Source organism: Nanorana parkeri, unplaced genomic scaffold (genome assembly GCF_000935625.1).
Source record: "Nanorana parkeri isolate BGI_ZX_2015 unplaced genomic scaffold, ASM93562v1 scaffold974, whole genome shotgun sequence".
In the NCBI taxonomy this organism is placed as follows: domain Eukaryota; kingdom Metazoa; phylum Chordata; class Amphibia; order Anura; family Dicroglossidae; genus Nanorana; species Nanorana parkeri.
Genome location: NW_017307242.1, coordinates 538,267 through 560,531, shown reverse-complemented (window position 1 = coordinate 560,531; position 22,265 = coordinate 538,267). Strand labels below are relative to the sequence as shown.

The window sequence follows — 22,265 nt, the reverse complement described above, 5'->3', positions numbered from 1 at the left end:
GCCATAGCTCAGCTTTAAGAAATGAAAGCAACCACTAAAACACTGGGATCCTAATTTGAATGTGACAGATGTTTTATTTGGAAATTCCCTTTAGAAGATGCTTGTATATTCTGATTCATCCGGCCATGTAGTTTGTGGGATGAATAATAGTGTTGTCATTTTTTGTCAGTTGTTACACAAGCAGAATTGCCACCTTGCAACAAGTTATAAAAGATGAGGAATACAGAACCCTCCTCATACCTGTTCCAAGCAGTATTTCAGCACTTCTGTTTGAATAAATTACTTTTTAATTTCCTTCTGTAGCCTTGAGTCTGTTTTTATGCAGAGAAACTCCACACTGCTTAGTTTATTAGGACAGACTAGACCTGCATGACATTGGAAACCAATGGCTTTCTGGAGGTATATGTTTCTCTTTAAGGAAGCCTGGCAGAGTTGTTTAGCACTGGTAGTCTTGGAGATGTTTGGTAGTGCTGGTAGATTGTGGATGGGAGGGTGTTATTAGATCTTTTCCACCAGGAGCAGGGGTCCAACACAGGAGTTATAGCACAGCACTGAGCTAGAACTCCTGTGACAGAAACGAGCAGCGGCCGCCAGAGACAGAGGGAGGTGACAGAGCCTGTCACTGCTCCACGCCCCCCCGCTCTCAGCGCTCCGGCCTCCCCCCCCGCTCTCGGCGCTGCACGCTTCGGGCCACGCCCCCCGCTCTCGGCGATCCACGCCCCCCGCTCGCAGCGCCGCTCTTGCCGGTCCACGCCCCCCGCTCGCAGCGCCGTTCGTCAAACCAGCCCTGCTACTTGTCCGTAGCAGGGCTAAAACAGTGAAAAAACTACACGTCCCGGGCGTCGGGCGATACAAATTCCACACCCCTGAGGAGCTAAGCCGGAGGAAATTGGCTTCTATTAACTATTAGAAAAGGCTTCAGAAAGTTGCATTGCAATCTTCTATTGCCTGGGAATTATCCAGCCCTATTCATGAAGCTGCATTAAATTGTAATGTGTAGGATTCCCTTTAGGACAGTGGTTTTTAAAGTGGTACTTCAGGCAAACAAATGCACAATATTGAGCCGCTCAGATGTTTTTACCTGCTGGGAACTTCCAGCTTGTTGGACGATCTTCAAGGGATTTGGCAACTCATTCCATCTCTCGTCACATTGAGAAGACAAGCAAAACACTGCCCCCATGTGCTCCAAGATGGAGACTCTCATAGTTTAGAGTTAGGACCGCACTATAAGAGGTGCCTTGGCTTTCACATCCTCTGCAGAAGACGTGTATCCAAAGCTCTGTTATTATCCTTAGTGGTGAGACAAGTTGTTTTACATGCTGGTTTGTGAGTGTGCCATGATAACTTTCTACTGTTTTACATTGAGAAGACAGACGCAGTGATTCCACTTTTATTCCCCGTTCACTAGAGCTGCAATAGTTAATCGATTAAGTCGATTAAAATCGACGATTGAAAACGTTGGCAACGTTTTCGATCGTCGATTCGTCGGCTATCGATTGCTTAGCCTGTTCGGGGCTCCGCACGCGGCCTGAGTCGCACGTCACGCGTCACACGCTGCTCCCGACGTGTCCACCGCACAGGCCGCCGCATAAGCCACGTATTATAGTATAATGTACTATTGCTGCATTCCTCTATAGCTGCTGGTATTCTGCATTGCGCCGCTGTATAATGTACTATATTGCACACCACACTTTTTTTTACTTCCACCGTGCCAAGCTTGCTCCTGTGATGGACTACAATCGCAATAGAAACTAGTAGTCCATCACTGGGGCTTTTTTTTTTTTTAAATCCGATTAACCGATTAATCGAACTTAATCGGCCAACTAATCGATTATGAAAATAATCGTTAGCTGCAGCCCTACCGTTCACACCATCGTTATCCATGAATGTGGGAAGAACAGGCACTTGACGCGTTACGCGTCAAACGCCAAATGCACTCACAGTGCCATTGTTGGTTATATGTACCCCAAGCCTTGCTGCTGCGCATTCGCATGCATTCAAGCACAAGGGGCAAAAAAACATTGATCGCGTGCTGCACAATTTGCTACATGTTCTACGATCCATTGTTTGACATGCATGCAGGAACCAATTGATATCAATAGGGATGTACAGCAAACATGGGAAAAACCACTCGCCACAACTTGATGGTGTGAATGGGGGACCAACTCAATGGTAGAGTTGCGGAATAATGGTACCCCTTTTCATGCACTTTGACAGTGAGATAATGCTGAATCTCAGGGCTCGGAATTCTCACTAAATATGCGTTGGGGCAGGTAAAGGATGGTGGCTAGGGAATTAAAACCTATTAAAGCACATTACAAGATGTATGATCAAAGTACCCGTAGTGAAAGAGCACTAAAACATAGATGTGAGGGAGATAACATTGGCTGTCAAAAGTGGGATTGTTTTATGATGTGACATGCCTTGGCCATAAAGGGGACCTTTGTGTTCTGAATCTCTACAGAAGAAGCGGTTTCAGTCAGCTCTTGAGATGCCTGCGTGTGCAGCGGAAATTACTTCATCTCCTATTGATGTCCAATAATCAATGATCAGATTTTGTATGGATTGAATGCTCTCTGTAATACTTGTTATGCAGCCATTGTGCCAGTATCTGTTGGCCCCCTATTATCTAAATGCAAGGGTGCATGCGCATGGGATTTGCTTTATCTCGGCATGCTGGGTCTGTGCACTGAGCTGCGCAAGCGTGGCCCAGCATACAGAAAAATAAAATGCTGAATGGTAGAAACTTGGCATAGTCTTTTCTGCCTTGGCCTACCAATCGTAAGTTCCAATTTAATTTTATGTAGCCAGCAGTTGGCGCTCAAGCCTCATTTTGACATTGGTTAGCATTTTCTTTCAGCTGTGCTGAGACGCATCAAATTATTAAAACACCACCAGCCATCAAAAAATAATCCATCCCTTATTATATTATTAAAACGCCCTTCCTTTTAACTTATTATGCTATGAAATTTAGTTTAATGTACTTTGAGGGACATTTAGCTAACAAATTGGCAGCAAATTTAGACCTAAAGGTTGCTCGTCAGTTAACAAAGTCTATGCATTATTTTTTGTATGTATCCGTTATCTTGGGCAGCCAACTTTGACAGCTTTGTACAGATCTGTGACACATCTACCACTAGAGCGGAAGGAAGAGGCAGATTTTTGTTTAAAACAGATGCGCAGTGAAGAAGTGATCAGGGGCAGGTTTTATTCTTTCGCAGTGCTATTCAGGGAATTTATGAAGCTGCCACATACAGTATACTACATCTGTACACAATTCTACCTTGCTGCTCCTGTTTAGCATTGCCTAGGTGTATGACAGAATAAACAAATGTCCCCTACATCTATTTTCATCATGATTTTTATAGTCACTCTTTTATAGATGAACATGACACGTTTCCAGGTCTGCGGTACACTATTATACATGAGAAGGGGGCACAGATCCCCAAACCAGACTTTCTGATCTCCATCAGTATGGATATATTTACTTAGAAGGTTGCCCTTTGCACAGCCTGCGAAACGTGTTCCATCTTGCCCGCCATTTTGGTCTTTTTATAAACACACTCATCATTCATTGCCTTTTATATTTTCTTCAGGTTAGCTTGTAAGCCAGTGACTGATGATTTCCAGCACAAGGCACGGCCGGTAGAGCCTGCTCTACTGGTTTGATGGGGATTGATAGGGTGGATCCACCTTTTGGTAGAAATAGAAAAAAAACACACGCCTATAACAGAGAAACACGTCTGACTTGTATTTAAATAGGGGTTTGTATTTCTGATGAGGCTTGTAAAAGAATGCAGGTAATGGGGGTGCATGAAGGCACATGGTGTGGTGACTATTTTTAATAAGGATTCTGAAGAGGGAAGATCTTAATTTAGAAATTTACCTTTAGTAGGCTTTGAGAAATCTTAGAAGCCAAGCAGCCAGTGTACCGAAAAGTGCGGGGCACCTAACTTTCTAGACTTTTTTTTTTTACTATTTTTAAATTAGAAGCTTGTGTTCCCTGGCTCCTAATAAACAAAATGCCTATTGGCGTCATTCTAAATTTGAGTTCCAAGTAACAATACAATTGAAAGGTGTGTGGACTGCCATGCAAAGAGTTTGAATTCTTCCCAGCCAGGTATTAGATCTTCCTGGAGACTAGTCTAGCCCACAACCCACCCCGTCTCTCATTGGACAGGAGAAGCAGCACACCAGCAAGGCCTTTGCTACAGGACTGCTAGTAGAATACTTGCATAAAATGATTCTACATGAATACAATCTCCTTCTGCCCTCTCCGTATCCATCCAAGCTCACCGGATTTCTAGTAGGATCAATAAATGGTAGTTTTGGGGGGGGCGTTTCTTGCAATAGTCAGATATAACAAAACATTTTCAATTGTATGTTTAATAGACCAAAGGGGAGCAAATTTGAGAATTTGTTGGGGTTTATATACATTTTACGCTCCATAAACAGTTGTTTTTCAGCAAAGCTGTTAAGATTATCCTGATTACCTGGTGACAGAGTCTAGTGTGCCGCCTGCTGGTCATGTGATTTTGTTTTCCTGATGTTCCAGCAGAGTTGACCATTAAATAGTTCCGGCAAAACTCTGTTACTTCTCTTTAGAGACATAATGGTGTAGAATTTATCAAAACTGGAGCAGACAGATTCTGGAGCAGCTTTTCATGGCAACCAATCAGCTTCTCTCTTCAGTTTGCTCAGTTAAGATTTGAAAATGAAAGAGAGAAGCCGATTGGATGCCATGCACAGATTGTGTCTGCTCTAGATTGTCTGCTCCAGTTGTGATCAATTCCCCTCACTGACTGCCAGCCGACAGATGTGTAGTGGTATGGGGCTCTGTGTCCTGGTAATGGCAACCTGATTGATTCACAAGCCTAAAGTGAAAGTTTAATATATTCAATGTTATCATTGTAAATTGAATGTATTTTATTTTTATTTTTCTGTAACCCTTCTTGTATTGCACTAGCTGGTCATGTAAAAAAGGTTTGAATCAACTTGCTATATGAAAACGTACATCTCCAGCTTCCTTGGTATGAAGGTCATAGTGTTCATCACTCTTAATGTGTGAATCCTCCTCGGTAGATACTGTCTGCTGCAAAACAGAAGTTCTGCCCAGCATGAGAAGAGAGAAGGATTTAAAAGGAAGAGCAGCAAAGAGAAGGGAAACAAACAACCATGGATTACAGTAAGGCACACATTACAGTATTGTATGTAAAAAAAAAATCTGAAGGTTTAATGTCACTTTAAGGTAGTGTGATTTACATATATATAACTCGGCTGCCTTTGGCCATTTTTTTTGCTGCATTTTTGTTGTAGAATATGGACACAATCTACAGAGAACCAATTCACTTTGGTGTAGCATTTTGGTATATACTGGAAAAAAATGTCCCCGTCCTCTTAGCACAATTGTAGTTCTCAACAAATTGTATTTGATAGCCTTTGTGTGGCCTAACTGGCCTTATGGTAATTAGTTTCTTGACTGCATACCCCCAGGACTCTATGGCACACTTGCAATCCTGTCAAGAGGAAGGCTAGGGATGCACCAATACTAGTATCGGTGCCAATACAGAGTATTTGGGTGAGTACTCGTACTCGCCCAAATGCTCAGATACCTTCCCCGATACCGAACTTTTCTCTGACCGGCAGTGCTCTAGGGGGACGTGGAGCCAGCTTCCTTTGCAATCAGGAAGCTGGGTGGGGGAGTAATGACCCCCGTCCCAGATTCCTGATTGGCGGGGAAGCCGGCTTCCCGGCCAATCAGGAAGCTGGGAAGGTTTCCCAGCCAAGCACAATCAAGCTGGCCAAACAACATGGAGCGAGCTTCTCGGGCATTCAGATTGCCTGGGAGCCGGCTCCATGCCAGCAGGAGCACCGATATTAGGTACTCTGTATCTGAGTACCAAAAGCAACGCATCGGTACTCGTACTCCATACCGAAAAAAACTTTATCGGTGCTTCCATACTAGAAATAGTAGAGAAACTACTCGTCTAACTCTGTGTCATCCTTACACGTTGACCAAATGAGCTAGATGTTGCTGCCAGGGATCTGGACTATTTCAGAACGGGTGGCATTCATACTTTGGTGCTATTAGACAGGCAAACCACTGTCTTCTGAAGTGATAGGTTTGACAGGTTGGAGAGACTGTCTCCATCACTATTCTGTAAAGCAGTCTAAAGTAATGAAAAATATACTCCCAGCATAGAGCAGGACTGGTAGCTCTGGCAAGATTTGAACTACAGGAGAGAAAAAAAAACTAATTCCTATCGTGAGTTGCACGAAAATTATCCAATTCAATTTTTTCCCCCTTTTATTTTTTCTTAGCTTTTGTGGAAGTACATTGTCGCAGTTCAGACATGAAGGGGTCTAATTATAAACAGTTCATGGAACCGTTCACCCTGTGAATCTCCGTCAATGTTCCTTCTGTGTGAATTGAGGCAAAAACAAGCATTTTTTAGTATATTTTCTTTTCAGGTCAAATGTAATACTTTATGGCCCCTAGATGGACTGGGGGGAAATAGGATACATTTCATTTGCTCCTCAAAACCATCCAGTGGCCTTAATGGCGAATTATATTACATTCGACTTGAAAGAAAATATGGTAACGTTCATTTTTGCCTGGAATGTTCAGAGATTCGCAGAGTGAATGGCTCTGTACATTGTTTGTTTATATATAGACCCATAAGACTGCAGTAGTGCTGGATGGCAGCACAACTTTTCTGTTCTTCTCAGGAGACGCTTTAAAAGGAAGTGTGACCCCAGTTTTCTTGCAGAAGGAAAAAATCACTGATGGTTGTAGAACTTTTCCAGCACATTGGGAGATGTTTGCATTTGTAATATGTATGCATAATTCTCAAACCAGCCATATCTTCAGTAAATATGGACCTAAAAACATAATGTTATCTCTTCAGGGAAGCCTATCTCACCTCTACCTAATCACTCAACCATCACGTCCTGAAACAATTCATCCCCACACAGCTACCTCCTCATGTATCACTTGCACCTCCCTTTTAGATTGTAAGCCCTCACGAGCAGGGCCCTCCTTACCATCTTGTCATGAATTGTATTGTGATTGTAATGTCTTCCTTATATTGTAAAGTGCTGCGCAAACTGTTGGCGCTATATAAATCCTGATTCCTGTATGATAATAAGAAGAAGAAACTTGCACCAACTAGCGAGTAGTTTTGTGATCTTTTCCACTCCGTTGGGAATATTCTTGATGTTAACACATTATGTTTGGTTTGTTGTACACAGGAGCCATATTGGGGAGGTCGGAGACCCAGGAATGTATCTATTATAATGCCAGTTGGGAAAAGGAGAAGACAAATCACAGTGGCATTGAGCGCTGCCAGGTAGACAATGACAAGAGGAGGCATTGTTTCGCCACGTGGAAGAATATCTCCGGATCTGTAGAAATTCTTAAGCAAGGCTGTTGGTTGGATGACATCAACTGCTATGACAAGTAAGACCATATCTAATGTTGTCTAGATGAAGAGGGTCAATCTACCCAATGTAGGTTGTGTCAGATGCTGAAGAGATAAATTACCTAGCAGTTTCTGGTATCTTTTGGGTGCTCTGATGTGATCTCTGCACTTCAGTTCCCAGGTTTTCATATTTGCCGAACTATTGTCAGGACCTTTGGCAATCTTTGTGCGTCATTCTGGACTTTGCACTGGTGGTCAGGAGCCTATAGCACATCCATAATAAACCCATATTGTGGTCTTGTATGTCCCCTAATAATAGCAGTCTTTATGCTGCCCTTTAACTGGTCTTTGGTTCCCTATGGTTTAATGATACAAACTCCCTCTACACTGATGGTCAATGGAAGGGCTCTGGAATAAAAGCCTTGTAAAAAAAAAAAAAGCTCAGTTTAATAATATCCCTTACATTGTAGAGAGAATTCCCCTACAAAATCACCCTGTACATTGCTGGAAAGGTTTGTCCTATAAGATACGTTGTACCTGATGTAGATCTGCTATTGTTGGATACTGTCATCCTGACAGTGATACCATGTCAGGGTACCAATTGTTGCTCCTCTTAAAGAACTCCAGGATTTTTTTTCTATTAACCCTTGCAATGGGGTTACCCCTGCACTGCAAGGGATAAGTGCTTGCTTGTGTCTAGGTTAATAAAAAAAAAACCAAAAAGATATACTCCCCTAAAGCTCAGAGCCGGCTTCTTCTTAGACCAGTCCTTCCAACCTCTCTCCCCCTCCTTTGCAACAGTCTAAGGTCCTGCAAATCATCACAGCTATATACAGTGTATAGCTGTCAGGATGATGAGGAAGAATACAATGCTGCAGGGAAGGGGAGACAGACTGGAGGGAGCACTGTGACAGCTGGCCCCGGCTAGGAGTTTATCTTTGTTATTTTTGGACCTAGACACAAATGTGCAGTTAACCCTTGTAGTGCGGGAGTAGCCCACTGCAAGGGTTGATAAAAAAAAAAAATCTCCTATAAACTAGCCTTACATGTGTAGATTTTCTCCTGTGGGCTAAACGAGAGAAAATTACTCAGATTCCCCACCAATGCTAAACAACGTGGATGGCGGAATCTGCAGTGATGGCTATTGTAATCAGACAGCCACAGGTGCCGCTGATAGGATGCAGTCACTGTTCTTGCGAGAATTTTCCATCCGCTTCAGTTGATTTTTAGATTTAACTTTTTTCAACCCGGGTTTTTTTTCAGAGTGCAGTCTTTATTTGAAACTTGAACTACCTTTCTATAGGATAACGGTTTTAGGCAGGTTTGATTTGTAATGTCAATCCATATTTAAGGTGAATTGGGTGTGTTTTGTCCATCCCTGTGTTATAACGGCTTTCATTGCACATAGACAAATGTCAGAAGCGAGGTACCCAGCTATATAGAATTCTAATAGCATCTGAAGATCTATGTGAACCGGCTTTTGCCCCTTTCCCCGTACAAATCTATTGGATCGCAAAAGCAGCTTGAAGCAGGTCAAATGCAATTCAAAAGCAGGTCGACTAGGTCAAATGTACCTCTTGATGAATTCTGAATGATCTCAGAAGCGTCTCAAACGAATGTAAAAAAACACACTCATCGGCACAGCCTAAAGCTCGGGTACAGGGGCCCTGACTGTTGTAAGATACAAGGGTTGATGTGTATGGAAGCTCTTACCTGCTGGATGAGAAGATAAAACAGCTGATATGACTGACCTCTTTTTGAACATACTAATGGCTGTCATTGTGATCCATTGGCTTCTGACCGTTCATGTGCTTGTTCCGAGGCAGCCAGACAACTAGCGTTTTAGGAAGGAGGGCAACAGAGCAGTTATTATATTGCAGGCTTTCCTTAAAGGAGAACTATGGGGTTAGGGCTTTTCCCCATAGTTCTCCTAAGGGTAACGGGAGGACACAAACTAGCGTCCTCCCGTCACTCAAAGCTCAGTATACCGCTAGCTACAGCTCGCGGTATACCGAGACCGCAGCAGCTGGAACGGATTCAGACAATGCTGTCTGGATCCACCCAGCTGTGTTACTGAAGCTGGCTCTGCCTATCTAGAGGCAGTGCCAGCTGTACCTGCCCCCTCCGCGTCCGTTCCGCCAGTCAGCGCTGGAGGATCGGACAGGTGAGGGGGAATCCCTGCAGGGAGCCGTGAGTGACAGTCACGGCTCTTTGCGGGGATAGATCGAGAAGTGAGCGAGCGACTGTGTGTGTTCGCTCACTTCCCGATCTACTGAGCCGACCTGTAACCGTTTTCTCCTTTAAGTTGCTCCGGGATAGGATTGCCTTCTGAGCTTTGTAAGGATCGTTTCATCCCTGGATAGTAGGTGGCATTTGGATATCAAGTAGGAACATTAGATTGCATAAAGGTTTCATGTGAATTTTTTGTATTTATTGATTGGATCCCGTTTAGCCAAACGGATGTAATACTGGAAGATGGGTGAAAACTACTCTTATGTTATGGCAGAGATTCCTTCTAGTGTGTGACCTTCCAGCATGACACAACATTGTATGATTCAATACTGCCCTGCAGCGTGCTCTCTGCACCTTCCCTGTGTGTTAATGATTGATACTATTGGCTCACACCATTGCAAAAAGCCCTCTTATCTTTTTTTATGACTTATTTTAATCATCTGCTGAAGTATAATGTATAGATTTTATACTTCCAGTGCAGAGGAGGAAGGTATGGGTTTCCCTGCCCACCTGTATGTGTATTATCCAAAACTAAAGCTATCTTTGTATTGGGAAAGTATCACTCGTTTTAGTGCTGTGCTCCCCTCACTGTCATCTATAACGATAAACCCTTCTCAAGTGTAATTTCTTCTCAGTGGTTGTATGTAGAAGGGGTGAGTTTAGCTAGTATACAGATGAAGCTTCGGATGCTTAAAGGGAAAGTGTAGTGTTATTTCACTGAGCACTTATTTCAACTAATTTTTGCAGTATTTATAACACTGAATGAGGTTTTCACATTTCTACATGCCTGTTCTTTCATATTTCTGTTGTGGTTTTAAATTTAGTGGTTTGTAGATGTCGAGAAGTTCTTCATGGGCCCTGCCAAAGGCCGCAGTTAGACCTTTTTTGCAAGGCAGCACACCACAATGCATAATATTGCATTACTATGTGCTGGGTGTGCTGCAGCAGTGTTGTGTTGGGGTACTATTCAGAATTAATGGCACCGCAGTGTACCATCACGCATAATGTGCCTTACCACAATGCATAGGTTTGAGTTCAACCTAAGCAGGAAGCTGGCTGTAATTTTTGTGTTGGCAACATGGTTCCTGGAAACCTGGGGTTTGTGTGTTCTTTCATTTACAGTTTTTACTGGCCCTTTAAGCAGTTGGCATCCTGCAGATCAGAACTGTATTTTCTTTGTCAATAATTTTTGTTTTTTAAGACTAGTAACGGGCAATCTTGATTTAATTTTTTTAATACCAGGAGACTTTTTTTTACATTTCAGTTTTTATTTTCCTTTACAGGAATGAATGTGTGGAGCGGAAGGAGAACCCTGATGTCTTCTTCTGTTGTTGTGAAGGCAGTGCGTGCAATGAGCGATTCTTCCACTTTCCAGAGGCTGACATCACTCAGCGTACGTATTCACTCAAGTTTTTAATGGAAATCTTAAATTGCACACCACTTACACCAGAGTGAATTGCACTTACTGCTTTAATTGTGTGTGTGGTAAGCTTTGGCAGCCAATCAGCAATCCGCTTGCCTAAGCCTGAATTTGCAGAACCATTAATAGCGGAGTTAATTAGTTGCTGTGGATTAAAGTACATTATTCTTGGCACTATTAATAGACATGTATAGCTACAGTGTGTCATGATCATAAAAACATGAAAAGAAAATCCTGCAGATTAAATATCATCCCTCTTATATGGAAGATTCTAGAAGCCGCATTGTGCATCTCTTCCTTGTGTTCTCTAGTGAATGGCCCCTGTCCCCTCTGCTATTCATGGCGGTTGGCACACTGGGGTTTCTTTATTTTGGGTCCACTTTTATATTAACATCGAATGCAATTTTAACTGATTTATTGACAGCGATTGCAGTGTTCATGTATTCATCTGATCTTCTCTTCATCTTGCAGCCACTTCTCTCCCAGTTCCCCCAAAGCCTCCTCTGTTCAATACATTACTTTACTCTCTGGTGCCTATCATGGGTTTAGCTGTGATCATCCTTTTCTCCTTCTGGATGTACAGACATCATAAGCTTGCTTATCCTCCAGTGCTGGTCCCAACACAGGTATGTATCAGATGAACTATTTAGAGCTGAGGAAACCTGTCTGTTGTGCTTGTACAATGAATGCCTTAAAGGGGTTTCCACCTTTAGCCCCTACAGCATACGACTCCTTTCCTGTGGCCATTATTTATGTTTTGTCAGAAGTAGGGCCGCTCCTGTCACTTCCAGTTAGCTGTTTCTGACCTAACAGCTTGAAGGCTAATCTGTTGTCCTTTTCCTAGCGAAGTGCAACGTGGCCTTGCAAACATTTTACATTTTAATGGTTCCCAAGGTCAGGCTACACCTAAAGCTGGCCATACCCCTATAGATTTTCTGCAGATTTTCTATGGTCAGATGGGAAAAGTGCAACAGATTCCTCCACCTACGCTAAACTGTGTGGATGGGGGAATCTCCCGCTGGGCCGAGCTTCAGTATCTTGCTAGTCGGCTCCGCTGGCTCTCAAAATACTCAACAATGCCTACATCCAATCAGATTGTTCAGGTATTTTGAAAGCCAGTGGGGCCGACTAGCAAGATACTGAAGCTTGGACCAGTGGGAGATTCCTCCATCCACATAGTTTAGCGTAGATGGAGAAATCTGTTGCACGTTTTTCATCTGGCCATAGAAAATATGCAGAAAATCTATAGGTTCAGGGGTGTGGCATTCCTATCGCCCGACGCACGGGACAGCCAGTCGAGTAGTTTTTTTTTCTACATTTAGCCCGGCTGCAGGCAAGCAGCACAGCTAAATGTAGTGTGGGAGCAGTTTCGTACAAGTTATTTTGATCGGCTGTACAGCCGTCCAAAACCACTTGTAACCTGCCTGAATCTCATTTCCTCTCTCGCTCCCCTTCCCTTTCTGTCTCTCCGGCGGCCGGCCGTGTACCTTTCTCGGCTGCCTCTCTCTCTGTGCTTCTTTTGCTGTGGTCTTCGGTGTGTGTCCCCCCCCCTCTTGTGGGGGATCCGTGCCTACGGCAAATTAGGTTAGGGAACAGGGCAGAGAACGCTTCTCTACTCGGCTCCGTGCGAATAGTGACGGGAATGCAGCCTTCCTGTCACAGAACTGTGCTAGAACTCCTGTGTTGGAGGTGACAGGTTCTCACGTGCCCCACTCAATATGGTCGCCGCTTGAGTGGGGCAACTCAGAATAATAACGTGCTGGATTAGTGTGATCCTAGTTCATTTTATTACTTCATTGCTGTGCTGTATGTGTATAGGCCAATGCCTTGGCTGGCGCTCATGCAGAAAGCTTCAAAAAAAATTTACTCGATCAAACATTTTTTAATCAATCAAAAAGATTAACGATTAATCGAGAAATTAATTGTTAATTTGCACAGCCCTGACATATAACAAAAATTAAAATGTAAAAAATAAAAAATATTACAAAGCAAAAAGAATCTAAAATTAAAACCAACACCTATCATCTGCATGCGAATAAACACATGCATGGGGCGATACGTTACCGCACAGCAATCGTGCACAAAACCGCATGGATGGCCGGGCGGTCACAGAAGCACATAATCGCGATAACGCCCGTTCAATCGTACATAATCGCGGTTGAAAACACGACAGGGTGCGCGTCGCGAAAAAAGGTACATGTACCTTTTTTCAGCGATTACCATGCGGATGTAACCCCATTGAAATCAATGAGGCCGCTTAAGTCTGCACCCGCCACAAAGGGTAAATTCACTTTCCCAAGTAATTTGGGAAAATGGAATTACCTGCACAAATCTGGCCCCCTCCCGCTATACTTACCTTTCAGAGAACGGTCCTTCCCATCCGCCACTATGGGTTTACTATCTACCTGTGCCATGTATTCTGAATTTCGCTCGCAAAATGCAAGCACTCGTTGGTCAGCGCAGTCACCTGACAGCACTGACCAATGAGAAGCTCTTCTTGGCACTGCTAAATACGGTTTTGGTTAAAAAAAATAATTTTTTTGTATCAGGACAAGTAGATTGTCATGAGGGACAAGTAGATCGGCCCCCGCTTTAGTCCTTGGACAAGTAGTTTTTTTTATTCCACACCCCTGAGGTGTATTAGAGATGAGGTAGCATTTAAAGTAAACTAAAAAGAATCTGGGTTTCCTAAGTTGGGATGAGTTGCTCCACAAGCAGAAGTAGCTACGGAGCTGATCTGCAGCTGCATCCAAAACAGCTAATAAGCTTTAATATGAGCGGTGCGGCCCACACTGGTTTTATTTGTTCCCACAGGGAGGGAGTTTTCTGCTGATCGGGCTAAAGGTGGGGTGCTCCCTAAATGTCTGTTTGGTCTAGGTCACAACGTTTTTCAAGACTTCAGTTTGTGGTATTCAGTTGAGAATGACATTGGAAATGTAATGATTGCTCGTATGGCAGATGACAAAGCAGACATCAGCGCAGGGAACATTTTGCATGCTGCAATTATCAGTTCTAAAAGATCTTGGCACATTGTGTTATCTGGTACTAATTATTGAAATTGCTTGACTTAAATGTGGAGGTTTTTTCTTTTATATAATGTATTTTGTAGAAGTGTGAATAGGATGCTCCGGGTTCATCTGATAAAAGCCAGCGTTTGGACTCTCTATTAGAGATGAGAAATTGTTGTAGGGTAGGACACACCAGTGCATTGTGTTGAACCCTGAATGCTACATTTAAACCTGTAGCCAGGCTATGAATGAAAATGTAATTTTTCTTAAACAGTTTGTGTGCTTAAAAAACAAAAACAACCTTTACTGCCCAAAGTTAACAATAGAAAGTTGTTTGAGTCGGAGACACTCTGCTCTCCCCCTGTTCTCCTGCTCCATGTTTGTTCGAGATTCGAAGGCTGGCAGGCATAAGCAGGATACCAACTGTAAGTGAAATCGCTCTCTGATGGACATTTTGAAAATTATTTACTCTGCACTTCCTTCAGCTACAGAGGTCAGTGTGGGTTTTTTCTAGATCACTTACTGGTTAAAGTGACAAACTCAGGAGTTCAATCTTAAAATTTATTCAGGTACCTTAACTATTAACAAAAAAATATCTTATTTGTGCATCACTCGGCTGTAGATCTTCAAATCATCTCCGTCTAGTGGCCCCTTCATAAACATGGAGAGCAAAGTAGGATTTTTCAGTCCTGGAGTTTTCAGCAAAGAGCATCTAAAATTGTAAGCAGCAATTTTTTCAGGTTATTCATAAAAGGGTGAAGAGTTTGGAGAAGGCAGGAGAAGTGAACAATCTAGGACAACATAGCTGAACTGAAAAGTGAGTTGAATTGGAGATCACTATCAAATACGTTGATGTTCCTGGACAAATAGCTCTGTTGTGTTAGTTTGAATCCCTCTGTGGGCTGGTTAAAATTTTGGAGATTTTTTTTTTGCTGTGCAATGTAAGTTCCCATTTTGCACAACCTTGTTTCTGGTTAATTTCCCGGTCTTGTACAATTATCAGTCTCGCAGTCCTACGGCCTGCTACCTTGTAGGAATGTTGAGGGAGATTTGGACTAGTCTTCTATGGTTCCGTTGGTTGACACTCTGGTGATGCAGCTTTGTTGTGTAACAGTTGCTGCCATCGCCACCAAAAGCTGGTTATATAGATGTTTGTTTTTCAAGATTTTACTCACATTTAGCTATGACATGAGTGTAATTTTGTCATTTTACACATGCTTCTATAATAAAGCCGTTTGTATATTGGTCAACAGTCGCAAATATTTCAGTACATATGGAACAATGGGACCGCATTTGACTTTTAGGAGCAGTAGACGGTCACCATTCTGCTTAGGTGGCTTGCCTCATATGTTGCGTTTTTAAATATCAATGCTCCTCAAAGTGAACCTGTATTTTGGCAAGACTAGAAATACAGCACATGTCATACATGGCAGGTTACATTGTGCTCTCCAGACACTCTCTGAATCACCACCAAAGCAACCCCAAAATCTTATTTTAAAAAAACATACTTCCAGAGGACACGGCAACTACCCCTGCAAGACCCTCCGTAAGACACGCCACTGTGCCCTGGAGACTGACCACACAATCACTGAGCACTGAATCGTAGGTACCTAGGTTTGTCCCATCACCCCCAATCTTCATTCAGCTGTTGGAAGAAAAAGAAAACCCAGTAGTTGGAGTATGGAGGAGCAGGACTCTTTCTAGGCCAGTCGCAAACATCAGCACTGTCAAGGGGAGAGTCTATAACCCCAGGTAAGCTGTGATTTGAGCAACTCTCATCTTACACAGGGAAACCTTTCCTGCTCATGGCAGCTAAATACAGTAAAATGGAAGTGAAAGAGGAGTATGTGCTGTTGGGGGATGGAAATTAACTTGTTGCTTTGCCTTTATAGACAAAGCACACGTTCACTTGAAGTGCAATTTTAATATTCTGCTAAATGATAATAGAAACATTCTAACTTCAAAATTAAGCTTTGAAGTTAAAATAGAGATCGTTCCTACTCAGGACTTCAGCTCTTCGCCAAGACGTTGCTGTAGGTCACAACCCAATTCTGGTCATCTGGGGATCCCTTTATGCTTTAGCCTGATATCACATTATCAGGTTTCCCATAGCTGCCTGTCACATTACCATTTTAGAAGTTTAAATCTGCTTGGTAATATAGACAGAGAGCCGAAGTTGTATAGCAGCAATCGTATGATGGACAGGTAAAGTGAGGAGCTCATCTATGGGTCTGATTGATTGCTGTCCGAGTTCCTGTATATACGGCCATCTTTAAATAAATGTCCTCCATTTGACCTCCATATACGAGTTGTAGAAAGCACTGTAATAAAAGCAGCAGAGTACAGTGATGTGTATAGCTTCCCTCTGCTCTGTATTGATGGCACCAGTGTCATCAATCCATAAGTCACTAAATGCTGAATAGGCACAGCTAGGTTCCCAGAGCTCTGTAATCTAATAGAGGCAAAGCTGTCGGCTGATAAACCTACCAGCATGAAACCCATACAGACAGAGGATGAGGAGGTACATAATCCGTGCTTCTAAAGGTGCCCTTACACTGCTCGATAATCGCGGGAAATCCCGCGATCGTACGATAATTGCAAAGTGTATGGAAGGCGTGCAATCGTTTTTACTGTACGGTCGCACGTTTTTTGTGTAATGAGCATGTTCAAAAACCAGCCAAAAAAATCTTAAGATTTTCGGCTGGTTTTGTGGCATGCTTGGGAGACAAATGCCGAACGGGCCGGTGTGCGCACGTGCACACTGCCCGTTCAGCATTGCGGTCATCGGAAGCCCGCCTCTCAACGGTGGCAAGCTTGCGATGATCGCAAGTACGATATGCCTGTCCAAGATGGGCAGATCGTACGTTTTTTTAATTACTTTACAACTAGGGCTGCAACAACTAATCGACATAATCGATTATAATCGATTATTGAAAAAGTTGTCAACTTTTATCACACTATCTTTTTTTTTCTTTTTTACTTCCACCGCTCCAAGCTTGCTCCTGTGATGGACTACAACCTCAATACAAACTAGTAGTCCATCACTGGAGCCATTTTTTAAACTTTATTTTATAGTTTATCCGATTAACCGATTAATCGAACTTAATAATCGGCTAACTAATCGATTTTGAAAATAATCGTTAGCTGCAGCTCTATTTACAACCCTCGCAAGACTAAAGTGTATGGCCACCTTTAAATGGGGTTTAATCCAGGACCCCAGAGCTGCAAGTGCAGACCTCTTCCAGGTGTAGCTTCCTTGATCAGACCTTTGTGAGAGTTGTGATGTATATGAAGCCAGAGCCTTCGTCCCGAGTGCTGTTCTGTCATCTCTAGTCTGCATTTGACCGGTGTTTGCAATCAGCCCCATCCGTGTTTATGGGGAATTTCTTAACAACTGGCCAATCGCAGAGGAAAGCACACGGATTAGAAATGGACAGCACCACAGCTTGCAGAACAAACCCTATCTAGTTTGCAATTTACGCTCGTCAGCACCACCACCTGACTGATTTTCATCGATCGGAAGGACAGATTTTCCTTTGCGTATGTGCAGTTTGCATCTTGAGATTTTTGCTGTACAACCAAGCCACTAACCTGTCGATTTTCATCCAATTAGACAAAAGTTTTCTAGCCTGCTTGAAAGACAAAAATCTGCCGGTTGTACACTCCAACTGGCAGATTTTCTGACAAATGCAATCGCAGACGAAAATCTCCAGATAATTGTAAGGTGTATGGGCACCTTTTACAGGTCTTGTCCCTCCAGCCAGTGTTTGGACAATGACATGAGAAGCAGAAGAGTGCTGAGATCATGTCTCATCGCTCTGCTCTTCTCAGCATGTTCTTTTGTTTAAAAAAAAAAAAAAAAGTTTCATAATGAATGAATACAGAGTTACATGAATGTGTCTTTTATATCTCCTAATGATAGGAAATGTTGGACTTCTGCCTGGTACACATAGCGGGGGGCCGCTGAAACACTTGGGGTGTTTTGCCTGATGTTTGGTAGCTGCTTTAATATAAGGTGTTTTTTTGTAAAAACATTTTTTGCACAGCCTTGTTCTGATCCCAGTATTATATACCGTAGTTTTCGGGCTCGCACTCATACAGCATACTACCAGTCTGGTCATAAAGGATCAGAAAGTGAAGCTGGTTTGTGAGCTGGTCAAGTTGTTTGTGGCTCGGTTGGTGTTCTGTCTGCTGATGCAGCTTACTTGTTTACCAACTGATGGTAACTTTGGTAACACCAAAGTCCGATTTATATAGATGATCGTTTTTCCTCGCGTATCTATGACATGAATGTAGTTTGACATTTTCATTCTCTTCTTAAAGAATGCAGTTTTTTATATTGGTGACCAGTCACAGGTCTTTCTGACATTATAGAAAAATAAGACCACACGGGTCTTTCGGGTCACTGTGGAATAGTAGGAGCCTCATTTGACGTTTAGGGCTCATTTACACCACAACATGTTTAACACATTGAGTTGGTGGGCTGTGTTTTGCTGTGCGTTGCGCTGTGCTTTTACATTGTTTTTTGTTTTCTGTACAGACCACATCAAGGGTCAAAATTCTAATGTTATGTTGGGTGCATTGTAGCAGATTGATAAGTGTTGCATATTAATGCAGTGGGCAAGTAGGAAACAATTCTTTTATATGTGTTGCTTTGATCAATGCAGCTCAACAGAGGTGGTGTGAAAGAGTCTTTACACTGTGCAGGAGCAATAGACCGTCCTCATTCTGCTTCTCAACCTCTATGTGGTGTTTCAGCGACAACTTCTCCTTAAACTGAGAAGTCCAGACTCGGGCCAGATAGGCAAATTAATAGGCTTGCCACACAACCAGCTTTACTGGGATCCCCCCCCAAAACCATAAATCACTGCCAGAGACCAGGACATGTTATTTGTCCTGAGAAACTGTATTTGTACATTTGTCCTGTGCAGAGTAACCAGCGCTCTTGTGAGAATGGGGAAGATTTTTTTTTTTTTCTCTATTGGTCAAATATTATAGGCAATAATAAAAATAGGTTCATTCATAGGAATCTCCATAATAGCAATGGTAACATTTATTTGCCAATTCCCTCCAGTGTTCGCTGTAATTGTTACATCTTCTCTTGTTACAAAGATGTATATATTTCCTATGATCCTCTAGTGCACAAGTGTCAAACACAAGGCTTGCGGGCCGAATCCAGACCGCCAGGCCATTTCATGTGGCCCTCACACCTCTCCTGCAGCTTTAAATTTTTAAACCACAGCTGGTGCTGTAAACTGGCACCAGGCTTAACAGGTAGGTTACCGAGGTCTTCAGCAATGTCCCGGCAGCCTTCCTGCGGTGCTTGTTTACAGCGCTGCAGAACATCTCCTCCTTCCTGTAGATCCACTCCACCTGCACCCGCCGACACCGACCAGGACCCCTGGTGAGACTGCACAGTCCTCCTAAGACACTGCACAGCCACCAGAGAGTCCGCACAGTACAGTATAAACCCACACAGCTACCAGAAAGTCCGCACAGCCACCTGAGTCTGCATGAATGAACTTCTTTTTATTACTGCCCATTATATTTGACAAACATTTTAACCAGAAGAGAATATTGCCAAAGAACATTGTACAACATTCTCTCAACTGCTAGTTAATTTGCACAGAACCAATGCACATGCATTTTCACCGGACAAATAAAATTGCAATTTATTTTTTATAACTAGACCCCTGCGTGTGTGAAAGATTGAGACATAGCGATAAAAGGAGGCAAGGTGGATGGATAGAGGGAGAGGGGGGAGATAAAAAACACACACACACCCCTATACATTTGGCAGGTCCATGAGGAAGCACCCATTACCTGTTTACTGGTCTGGTGGGCATGCTGTTGCCATTACACAAAAGAAAGGTGGTCTTTTCTACTTTGCAGCCAAAAATGTATTCGAAGTACTGGCTTACCAGGCTTCTTGGATTTCCTATGATTTGTGTGTTTTATGGAAGGAAGTCTGTTATCCGAGTATAAAGTGCTACAGAATGCATTCCACTGATGAAACGTTGGAATGTTCGGTACCTTATGAGATAAGCAATGTGCTCCCTTCAATTATTACCATGTATGTATGACAACAGTGCCCTCTGGTGTGCGCAAAGGTAAAAGCACACCCCGCCGGAGGGAACACAGCGGGCCCTGTAGTTTGTGCCATGAATGACTCATGAACTTTGCCAATTGATTGGGATCTGGGCTGATTGGTTCAGTGTTTGATTTTCGTATGGTTTGGTGAAAATTTATAGCTGTATTGCTAGGAATGTAAGAATCTTATTTCTGCTGAGGTACAAATAGTAATTTCTTTTGCATATGTGTTTTTCTTCACAAGCACGCCTTTCACATAATGATAGAGGTAAGATGACTTGTTTCCACAGATTGATAACACTTAGTGCTGTGCATGATAGACTTGTGAGGTCTGTATGTATTATAACATGCCAGACACATGTCGCGGCCTGCTCATTACACCATGCCAGTCTAATAACACCTAATGCATTGCTTTGCTCAGCTGTCTTATGGATGAGACTTGCTGTTTAAATTCTCGATGGAGGACATTGGTGCAATGTTAAGCACATTTTTGTTGCTGTTATGGATATTCGTGAACAGTTTTAGTGGTACAAAAAGAGTAAGGGCTTGTTCACACCGGATGTGGTGCGTTCCAGAGCGGTAACTGCTGGAACGCACCGCAATCACTCACAAAACTTCCCCCTGCGTTCTGGGGCGGGAGGGGGCGTGTCGGTGCATTGAATCCAATGGCACTGCTTCCACGTCCCCCCGCCCACAGTGGGATCGGACGTGTGGCAAAAGTTTGCCTGCGTTCCGTTTCACTGCAAACGCAAAAAATGCTGCTTGCTCTATTTTTTGCATTTGCAGTGGAACGGAACGCAGATAGTTTTGCCAAGCGCTTGATCGCACTGCGGGGGGGTGGGCGTGGAAGTGGTGCCATTAAATTTAATGCACCACCATCCCCCCTCCTGGTATTTGAGCGATTGCGGTGCGTTCCAGCAGCTACTGCTTTTTCATGTCATGCACCTGTGCCATGACTATAAACATTAAAGTACTGACATATTCTTAACCAGTAAAAGAGCTTTAAAAAAAAGCCATTCCTGGCCCATCTAGCCCATATCCTGTGAAGTAATTCTCAAAGATCACAGAAAGACTCTAAAGTTGGGTTGCAGTCATTGCAGACATCTTGGGAACACCTGCTGTGTGTTAAGATTGGAGGGCGGGTGGGCTGGCAGGACTCTGATGCAAATGAAAGTAATAGGAAAAGAGATCAGGCTGAGATTTCAGTTCCTCTGGTGCAAATGTTGACAATGAATGTCTCTACAATGCCTAAAGTTTCAGAGGTGAGTGAGGTATTAAAGTGTTTTTTCCCATAGATTTAGAATATGTACATATTTTAGTGTGCATAGCCTGGGCACGGCTTTTTAGGTTTAGCTAGAGGATGTCACAGAGAACCTCACATATTGAACAGGACAGTTGAGTGCCACATGTACAGATTGGTTACCTTTTCTAGTCTCATCCAGAAACTTGTTTCCCTTCCTACATGAAGAACGGTATTCTGAAAGGGCCATCAGATTTTTTATTTAAATATTATGCAATGAGTTTAGGATGCCAAGAATTGATGGACAACATCTTCCACTGACCTAAATCTATCCTCTATTTCCTCTATAATCTGTTTAAGGATTGTGTAGGTAAAATTGGGCCAAAATAGCCATTTTGAGGAATACTAATGCTCCTTTAATCTTGCTCATTCTTACACCACCCATAAGCTGTGTGCCGTTCTATCAGCAATTTTTTTCTTTTTTAAATTAACGCAAAGTGCAATAACAGCTTGGACGAGCAGTCACCGCACTTACACAATTCTTATTTTGTTACTGTGGTTTACGGCATTTTGCAGTATTATATAAGCCTGTGTACGTTTTATTTTGTATCTATGTACATGCATGTATCAAACCAGATATAGCTATTGATGATGATGAAAAGTAATTTTAAATTGAATGTGGCTGAATGTGGATCTTTATGATTCCGGATTAGTACATGTGTTGTAAATAAGTAATGCTAGGTTTTTGCATGTATGACAATGATCAATGATGGTTTAGTGCATCCGGTATAGAAAGACTGTGACACCCCCCCCCCCCCCCCCCCTCTCTTTTCGAGTCACGGGCCCCCCCCACC

General features: G+C 42.9%; 1 protein-coding gene across 1 annotated transcript in view; it reads left to right on the top strand.

The window, feature by feature from the left end:
- Positions 1 to 22,265, top strand: part of ACVR2A (activin A receptor type 2A) — a 78,521-nt gene that overhangs the window by 46,374 nt on the left and 9,882 nt on the right. Inside the window, exons 4-7 of the mRNA XM_018566774.1 lie at positions 7,252 to 7,459; positions 10,937 to 11,046; positions 11,545 to 11,699; positions 20,416 to 20,439. Of these exons, the coding sequence (XP_018422276.1) occupies positions 7,252 to 7,459; positions 10,937 to 11,046; positions 11,545 to 11,699; positions 20,416 to 20,439 (497 nt within the window). The remainder of the gene's footprint in view (positions 1 to 7,251; positions 7,460 to 10,936; positions 11,047 to 11,544; positions 11,700 to 20,415; positions 20,440 to 22,265) is intronic.